The sequence below is a fragment of the Parasteatoda tepidariorum genome, chromosome X1 (assembly GCF_043381705.1).
Source record: "Parasteatoda tepidariorum isolate YZ-2023 chromosome X1, CAS_Ptep_4.0, whole genome shotgun sequence".
Classification (NCBI taxonomy): domain Eukaryota; kingdom Metazoa; phylum Arthropoda; class Arachnida; order Araneae; family Theridiidae; genus Parasteatoda; species Parasteatoda tepidariorum.
Genome location: NC_092214.1, coordinates 79,618,294 through 79,627,994, shown reverse-complemented (window position 1 = coordinate 79,627,994; position 9,701 = coordinate 79,618,294). Strand labels below are relative to the sequence as shown.

At 27.0% G+C, this 9,701-nt stretch overlaps 1 protein-coding gene across 1 annotated transcript in view; it reads right to left on the bottom strand.

Annotated features, from left to right (window-relative positions):
• The window catches only part of LOC107455558 (uncharacterized), a 254,805-nt gene extending 246,582 nt beyond the window's left edge, over positions 1-8,223 (bottom strand). Inside the window, exon 1 of the mRNA XM_016073175.3 lies at positions 8,032-8,223. Within this exon, the coding sequence (XP_015928661.1) occupies positions 8,032-8,095 (64 nt within the window). The 5' untranslated portion in view covers positions 8,096-8,223. The remainder of the gene's footprint in view (positions 1-8,031) is intronic.
• Positions 8,224-9,701: the final 1,478 nt, after the last annotated feature.

Genomic DNA, 9,701 nt, shown 5'->3' with positions numbered 1-9,701 from the left:
TTACAACTAGTATAATTAAAGGTGCTTTTATTCTCAATAATTTCCTTTTCTAAAAACATAAATTTTAAATAAAATTGAAAGATGGAAAATTTGTTTCAAACATTATTCAGAGAATCACATTTCCTTTAAAAATTTATTTTACTTAAAAAATAAAACGGAAAATTCGTATATTTTTAAAATAAAATTTTAGTATTGATCACATATTCAATATTCTAAAATATAGGATAATATTTTAAAAATAAGGATTTATTCTAAGAATTTAAACTGAGAAAAAAATCTGAAGAGAATTCAAGGAATTTTTTAACTGATAAAAAATCTGATATATTTATTATGTATTTACTTTTTGTCAAAAGTAAATTTTTAATCTTTTTTTCGTAACCCACAAGAAATGGAAGAAATCTTTTTATATATACAATAGTACGCCTCTAATATATTCGAGTTATTTTTCTTGTTAAAAAATTCTTTGAAAGTAAAATCTCATATTTCTAACGTTGATTTCAGTTTGATTTAGCTTCGAAACAGTTTCAAATAATAAGCAAAATTATTTTTAAATATTTCTTAGAAATTGTATTAAAAATAACTCTCCTAACAATTATAATTATAAATACGTTTACTAGTTATTCTTAAGTAATCGAGATTTGTTAAGAAAAGCTTACAATAACATATTTGTTCATGTTTCAATCTAGTTAATGCGCTCGTAACTAATCATTTTCCAAAGGCTTATAAGTACAAAAATTAAAAAACAAAGTACAAAAGCCAATGAAATATGTGTGCTAGGAATATAATAGTACGTAATGTAGCTCTAAAAAGTAGTAATTGGACACAACCCAAATGACATTCCCTAAATAATTATGGCATAAATATTAAGAAAAAATTTGCATATTTCTTCGATGATATGATCTTTGAAAAGTCCTGTAACAATAGTTACTGAAAAATATTTTTTTTAATATTTTAACAAATCATAATATAACTTTTCCTAGAAAAGTATTTCTATTGTGCAGATATTACTTTTTATCGTAATTTCTTAAGTCGATAAATGGCATCGTTACTATTTAGGGCTCCTAATATTTAGTATTAAATTCTACACATACAAATGGAAATTAAGTTTAAAAATTAAAAAGTAAACATGAGTACTGAAATTGTAAGTGATGAAAAAGAAATCCTTTTATTCTCTATATTTTCTTTAAAAGTCACTATAGAAACTTTTATTTAGAGCAATTCCCCGAAAACAGGAAAGTTTATGGTCAATTTAAAAAAACATGTTTACATGGACATGTTTGGAATTTATTAAATTTAAATTTTACATTTTTTTTGTTGCTCCTGTATAAAAAATGCCTTTTATTTTGTGTGATTGGGGTTCTTAAAGCAAAAAAATATAGTACACTAAAAGGCAATTTCTTTCAATTTATCCATTTCTTTTTCAATGGATGCCTGAAAGGAAATTCCCCGGGGGGTAATGGGGAAAATTAGAAGTTGTTATACAGTTACGAAAATGAATAAGACTATATTAAAATCACATTTGGTATCCACACTAGAAAACAATTTCAGGGTTCCCATGAGCTGCAAAAATAAATGAGTATTAGCTAAGATTTTGAAAGACTACTGAAAAATTTATCTTTCTTTGGTGAATTACAAAGTTATTTCTGAGTTCTTGTTTGCCCCCTCCTTTAAATAGATTAAAACATCTAGATATCTCTCACTTTTGCAACCACTTTAAAAGATGTGGTTAACCCTGATTTGGTGTATAATTGGTACCATTTTCGGTGTTGAGGTTAACTCTTGTTATTGCATGTAGTCACAATTTTTCATTTACCTTTTCACTGCAACAATTTTATTTATTGATTTTTCTTTCTGTTTACTGACATTGCGTATTTTTATGAGCATTTAGAATCTTCCTCACAAAAATATCTTGTTTTAAAAACAAACATATTTTTAATAATATATTCGCACTAATTCTTTCGAACAGTTGTTTTGTCAATTTTATATAATTTTTTGCAAAATAATTACAGTTCTATACTTAATATATTTAGTTTATCTCAACACCAAAAATGGTGGCAATCAGAACTTCTTACAGTGCATAATACAGGTTATCGTGACTTTTTTTTACTGGAATATTCATTATTTTATACATGTCTAATGACAGATAACCGCTGGAATTTCCCTGAAAAATAACAGCACTATTAAATGTTTTCAACCATACTTCTTTTAAAATTTATCTCAACTAGTCTATTAAAATTTTAAATCATGAGTTTATAAGCTGGAGGTCAATCAATACTATTTCCTTACACCAAATTCACTAATTGGGATTTATAAGATTTAAGATTTTAACTAAAATTCCCCAATACTATTACTTTTTAGTACGCCAGATTTACCAGATTAATACGCCAGATTTATTTTAATATATTTGGTTCGTATTAATATTATCTTTTGCTACTCACATTTATGAAAAGTTGTAAATTATTAAACTTTCCACGCTAGAATTGTATTATAATTAATTGAATTTAATTTCTTACCTTCAAGAAAAAGCATTTAATCATTTTGCTTGATTAAAGTGCCAGATTATCTGTATTTAAAAAAAATTAAAACTTCATATCGTTTTCGAAATTGTTAAACATTTTCGGTTAAAAAAAATTCTCATTTTATTATTCATTTTCGATTGTATTTGCTTTTTAAAACCTGTAAAAAACTTCTTTGAGTAAAACTAAGTTAAAAATAAATTTCTATTAATTTTAATTATGCGGTAAGTTTATTCTTTTATGTATTTAATTTCTGCCATATTAAAAAAGTGGGCATCAATAAAGTTTGTATATGTTATTTTTTCAAACTTTTTTTCGCAGTTTCGATAATTATTTCTCAATTAACAATTTATGTTTTATTTAGTTTGCATCATTTACTTTTAAAATACTTATTTTTTTGTTTTTAATACCCATATAAATAGAACAGAAATGTAATTTAGTTCATAATAGAACTTACAAGTCCTTGACTTTAAATGTCCTACACGTGGTACAAACTAATATTTTAATGGCTTTGTATCAACATTAATTTTAAAGAAAACAAACTCTTAAATAGCATGATAAATTTTAGGGAAATTATTATCTGATTGTCATGTACATGACAGTGGAATTGCCCTTTATTACACTGGTAGAATTTTAATTCCTTAATTATAGTAGTATAACCGGCAGCAGTCTGTCCATCCAATTAACCATGAAGTTTAAAGTGAAGAACATTTATTATCTAAATGGTTTTAAAGCAATTTACAACTAGTATAATTAAAAAAAACATGAAAACAAAACTACATGGTTTTTAAGCCATTTACAACTAGCATAGTTTCAAAACCATAAAAACAGATATTTAGAAAGATTAGCAGCTTTACAGCGCTGTCATCTATGCATGAATGAGAGTATCGCATTCCAATAGTAAAGGATCACAAATTGAGGAGTAAATGACTCCGGAAACTCTTCATGTGTTGAAGGAAATATTTAGGTGCCAACGTTGGGTCTCGAACCACCGTTCTACCAGTCATGAGACTGGCCATCACTGCTATATGTACCCATCTGCGATGAACAAAGTGGCTTCATTAGGTGCGCCTAGTTTGTGAGAAAACTCTGGTTGTTTAACCGTATTCGGTGAAAGCAGTTAATACACGGTTATTTGAACATATAATTATTCTACCAAGTGGTTTTAAGCTGATAACTATATTTTGAAACCTGATGTCATTTTAAAGCTGAATTGAAATTTCTTTAAATTTTAAATCTTCGAAATCCCCTTAAAGAGCTGCAGTAATGAAAATTATTTTTGGATTTTGTTCAGTGATCATACAAAAAATATAGTTAGATGCTTCTGAATTGCAATAGAAATAAAACTCAGTTTTGTAAACAGTAAAATTGTTAACTGTACTCAGCTATTTTAGAAAATAATTTTATCATGAGCTCTCGTGAGTTTTGACGAAACAGGAGCTCTTAAATATTCAACTCTCATGACTGACAGGCTTCCAGAATTCTTGGCTATAACTGAGTAATTATTCCCTCATACACTTTATCTTAGGATTTTATTTTCTACTTAAATGTGCTGTTTATCAATTTTTGTTATTAAATCGTGAGATTTTGATGAAACTGGCCTTCTAAAAAAATTTAAGACAGTAATTTTCTCAATTTGTCAAACTTTTCCTGTGAACATTTCTCAGGAAATGGTTTCGGAAATTTTTTTTAATGTTCATTTTCTACCTTGCACGTGTCTTTGCATTTATTGCAGTTCAAACGTTTTGAAATGCAATAAATTTAATGACACTGACTCTGTTCTGGTAATTCTTTCAGAATAATTCTTCTTTGAGGACCGTGAGAATATAATGGTCAAAATTTTAGCAAGTTTTTCTAAATTTATATATTTCAAATGCATAAATGAATGACATGGTTTAATAAGTTCTTTAAAATTATAAATTATCGCTGATCAAGTGAAATTTTCGAAAAATTTAGGAAATTCCTGAAAAATGTGGTTAATGAAAAAACTTGGTTAATTAAGTAATAAATACCATTTTTTTTCATTTTTGAAGTAGTTCTACTTGTCACTGGTGTCAATGCGTAAAAAATATTAAATTTTCGCCCAAAACGAAATAAAAAATCATGATTTTCGAGGGTTTATTTTTTAGTGCACGTGCCGACATAATTTCTTGTGTTTATTTAAGCTTATACTGTTTGAAATGCAATAAATATGACACTAACTCTGTTCTGGTAATTATTTCAGAATATTTTTTTATGAAGACCGTGATATTATAACGGTCTAAATTTCAGCAAGTTTTTCTAAATTCTCATGTTTCAATAGCATAAGTGAATGATCCATTGTTATGCGTTAATATATGCTCCAAAATTAGAACTGATCGTTGAAATGAACCAAGTGAAGTTTTCGACAATTCATGAAAAACGCGGTTAATGAAAAAACGTGGTTAAATCAGTTTTAGAAACAATTATTTTTGTTGTTGAAATAGTTCTATTCGTCACTAGTGTCAATGTATAATAAATATTTAGTTTTCTCTTAAGCATGGTTTGAATTTATATCCAAAAAAGTTGCCTACTCAAGTTTTCAAAAATTCAATAAGATACATAATAGAAATTCTAAAAGGTAATATACTCTCATAAAGGAAGATTAAACCAGAATGCCTTTAATAAGTTGTTAAATCAGATCATATTTCCATTCGTATTAAGCCTTTGTTCCACATTGTCAATTTAAGATGGATTAATTTTCTCGATAATATGGTTCAATTTAATGCAATATTAAGTCAACTTGTTACGTTATTAAATGTACTCTTAAGTTGCAGGTAGAGCTCAATAGAATCTAATTTTTCTAGCAGTGTACAATGATTACTTTAGTGAAGAATTTTTCCTTGAATGGAACCAATTTCTTTAGAAAGTATTTTCTAAGTAAAATTGAAATAAGAATTTATTAATTCAATATTTAGTTTGGTAATAAATCCTTAAAAAAGGAAAAACTAAAATCTTTCATTTCGAGTATTTATAACTGTGTATAAATAAACTGAAGTTAAAATAAATATTCGGATTACGCAATTTATAGTTAATATACATATTATGCAAATTTCCTGTTTCAACTTTTTTTAAGTATAAATGTATTTCTTTGCATTTATTAAACTAAGTAATTATATGAAAAACTTCTAGGAATAAAATTTTTCTTCGCTTTTTCTATGACTCAGTTATGGAAAATACTTTTTTAGAAAGCAATTTTTTTTTACTTCGTTTATACTCTTTCGAATTTATTTTAGAATTATTTTGGGAAAAATGAATGCAATTTAAAAGCTTTCCTTTTGTATTCTTCAGTTAACGATTCATAAGAGATTTAGAGGGAAGTAACTTTTCCCTGAATAAATTTCTAAAAGCCTAATTATAGAAAAAATTTTTTTGGAGATTTTCAGACATTTAAATTGATTATAATTTTCTCTAAGTAAGAGCAGACTTGAAAAAAAAAGAAATCGATAATAACGCAAAGCAGAAATTTGAGTATCTCCAAAGGAAAAAAAAAATTAAGAAATGTAAACATGAAAATGTTTCAGATTCAAATGTTCAATGATTGCGAAACGTAAAACTGAACTGTTATTGGCATATAATAAGGTATCCGTTAATTATATGAGAATTTTAATCAATTTCGTAACTTCCACGTGACTAAATTGTTTGTGCATAAATTATTAAAATTCTCCAATTTAAACTATGCATCTGTATTAAATATCTTTTGCTATGTAGATTTATTCCGATTAATACATTAAATTATTAAATAAATACTTTGAAGAATACTCTGGTAATTTAATTGAAAAAATTAACGGAGATTTGCTAAACATCGCAATATGATATGGGTACTATAAAGGTCTAACATAGATATCTATTAAAACATATACAAACGTGTTGACAAGTGTTGGGCATTAACTGGAGTTGGAGGCCGTGAAACACATTACGCTCCATTAAGAACCCGGAAAATAAACTTATTTCGATACGGATAATAAAGGTATACCATAATAGATATCTATGTTAGACCTTACAGTACCCATATCATATTGCGATGTTTAGCAAATCTCCTATTAATTTTTTCAATTAAGAAAAGATATTTAATGGAGATGCTATTTATGCGATAAATATTTTTAAATAAATAAAATATTTTTATAACAATATAAGCAGCAGAGCACAATTGTTGGATCTGTTTACTAAAACTACTGATTCGTAATATATGTTTGTAAGTTAAAATGCCTTAATCCAATTATCAATTTTCAAAAGCAAATTATTTTAGAAATAATTAAAAATATTTTAAAGAGTTAATATTATTTATAGAACATGACATGCAGATAGTTGGATTCTTATCAATGGTATTAAATTTATCAAGTTTTTCTCAATTAAACTTTGTTTGAAATTAAACTTTTCAGCTGCTGTCTCCAATTTTATAGAGATTTCAAAATTAGCTGCAAAATAGTGAAACTGAGTTTTTTTAAATGACTTAACTCATTTAATAACCATTAATACATGCCGTTATAGGAAGCAAACAGTTATTAAACAATATTCATCTCAAATTTTTCTACTGTTCATGAAGGACACTATAGATTCTCCTCAATGGTCTGCAAACAAACTTTTGAACGGTACTGTATATTAAAAGGACTTTCCCTTTAATTACTTTAAAAAAACATGAGCATGCATCTTTCATCAATTACGTCAATTGCAAAAATGAAAAGTGAAAATTTTCTGCACTCGAAAATTTATATTTCATAGATTACAGAGATGACTAAATCGAGATAGTGTTTGACTATCAAAATTTTGAATGCATACATCACGCAAGAAATGTGAGAAAATTGTTATGTTGTTATTAGAGAAACGAAAATCAATTCTCCAAATTTACACTGATAATAGGAAATTTGTCAAAAATTTTTTTTACATGATGTAACGTAACTAGATAGAAACTAATAAAAATGTGAATTATCGCTTATTTATTCTGAACAAACTAGTAGAACTTAGCGATATTTTTAATTAAATATCGATAGATAGTTCAAATTTTACAAGTTATTTTGACTTTTCAATAAATTTTTTATATGGTTTCAACTTAACTCGCAGTCAGTACAAAGTAAGTTTTATTCTTGGATTCGCTATAAAATTATTCAAGTTTCGTATGGTACACATTATAAAATGTTATTTGATACTTTATTACATACTGTTGTTTGATACATTGTTCTCATGAATCATTAAGTAACAACGATTTCATTTCGAGATGTCAAAATACAAATACTTTTAAAAATACTCGCATAAAAACACCATGTCAAAATACTGTGATGAATGAATTTTTAAAATTTATTTAGTGCTTACCTAAGCACAGTTCTATTTCTTTTCCTAGGCAATCTGTATTTTATCAGAGATGCGCAACCAAATGTGAAATTATTAAATGATAAAATTTAAATTTAGCGCTTCCATGTACTTATATATTGCTATAAATATATATATTTTTGAATTCCAATGCAAATAAAAATAGTGATTGTTGTGAAAAGAAACTTACGTGGTAGAGATTTGATGTAAAAAAGGAATAAGATGATTCGCGGAAGACAACGTATTCGTTCCATGTTGTTACTTAGAGAGATTCTCTTCTACTGAACTCAACAATCGAGAGGCGGGTAATGTTCTTTACTCTTTCATCCAATCGGAGGAGAAACCAGAAGGCGCGCGCATCTTCAATCTAACCTCACAAAGCTACAAAAAATCCATCACAAAGTTTTCACAAATGCTAGGAGAAAGTTTTCGTTACCATAAGATTTTTCTTTTTATTGGGATACACTATTTGTTGCCAATCAAAATAGAAAAAAAATATCATATTATAATTGTTATCGACAAAGTCGTCGCTAGAATTTGCCAGGCCCTAAACAAAACATCGCTTAGGACCCTTTTAATCTTTTCTTTCTGCTAGGTCCCTCATTCTGTCCCTGGGTTCTACTAGGTCCGATCTATATTATAGAAATAAATTGCATATTATAATTAGCTAGGTTAATAATTTATTTATTTTTTTTTTTTAAATTTCATTATTAAAAACAAAAAAACTTCATGTTTTTCTGATATTTTATTTTAAAATTTATCATACTGATTCAGTTTAATGAATGATTTTATTTTATAACCATCGTTGAATAGCCAACCCAATTTTGGGTTTTTGTCTACTAATGTTAACTCCGTAGCCTTGTAATTTCGAACCCAATCCAGTAGACAAAAGGTATCTTGGATCAAGTATTGGGAGAAATTTTCCTTCGTGGAGGACTTTTTTGAGGGAACTAACTCGCATTTGCGTTACAGGAAGAGGAAAACAACGAAATCTTAGTCTGAGGGATAATGAATGATTTATCGAACAATTCATGTGTGTTTACAACAGTTTCTCATGACTGTTAGGTCAAGTTTAGCCTAAAGCGCCCTCTATGTTTATTCAGAAAATATTTCAAAATATCAAAGTGGAAAACGTTTTGAAAATGTCTAATTTTTAAATATTTAAAAACTTACTCCAATGCTACATTATCTAAGGTCATAAAAATTCTCAAGAAAATGAAAATAAGACATTGATTTTGATAATTTTCATCTGGGCGGAAAATATCACCAAATCGAAAATTTTTAAAAAAAGTTTAATAATTGTTTAAATATATTAGTTATTTGTCCGCTTTAAAGCCCAGATAATTCTTTACGACAAAATTGTGTAAAATTGCAGTTTGCTTCAAGTGTGAGGCACTTAAACTGTGACTTTTCATTTTCCTTGGCTTTGAAAAAACATGTTAAGGATTTCGTCTAAATTATCAACTAAAAATATTTTGATATTTCCTTTTCTAATTCCATTACTTGGATTTTGATCAGTTTTACTGTGCAAGGCCCATAGAAGGGTCATTCTCACAAAAAGGTCATTTTTTAAGTCCCTTAGTAATAAATATTAGGAAATACAGCAGATTTCTTAATATTTTTCTTCATCATTTTTCGTAAAGTTCTAACTAACAAATCATATGCATTTCTGCTAAATGCATTTAATATTTCATTCTTATTTTATGATAAACATAACTTCAAAATCCCCTCCGTGGACGTCCCAGCGTCTGTGACACAAAATAATTTTTAATGGCTGTTAAACAATTTAAATGTCATTTTAATGATTTTTGTAGTTTTACCTAATTAAATGTTTATAGTAACTTTTTATTTAATATTTTT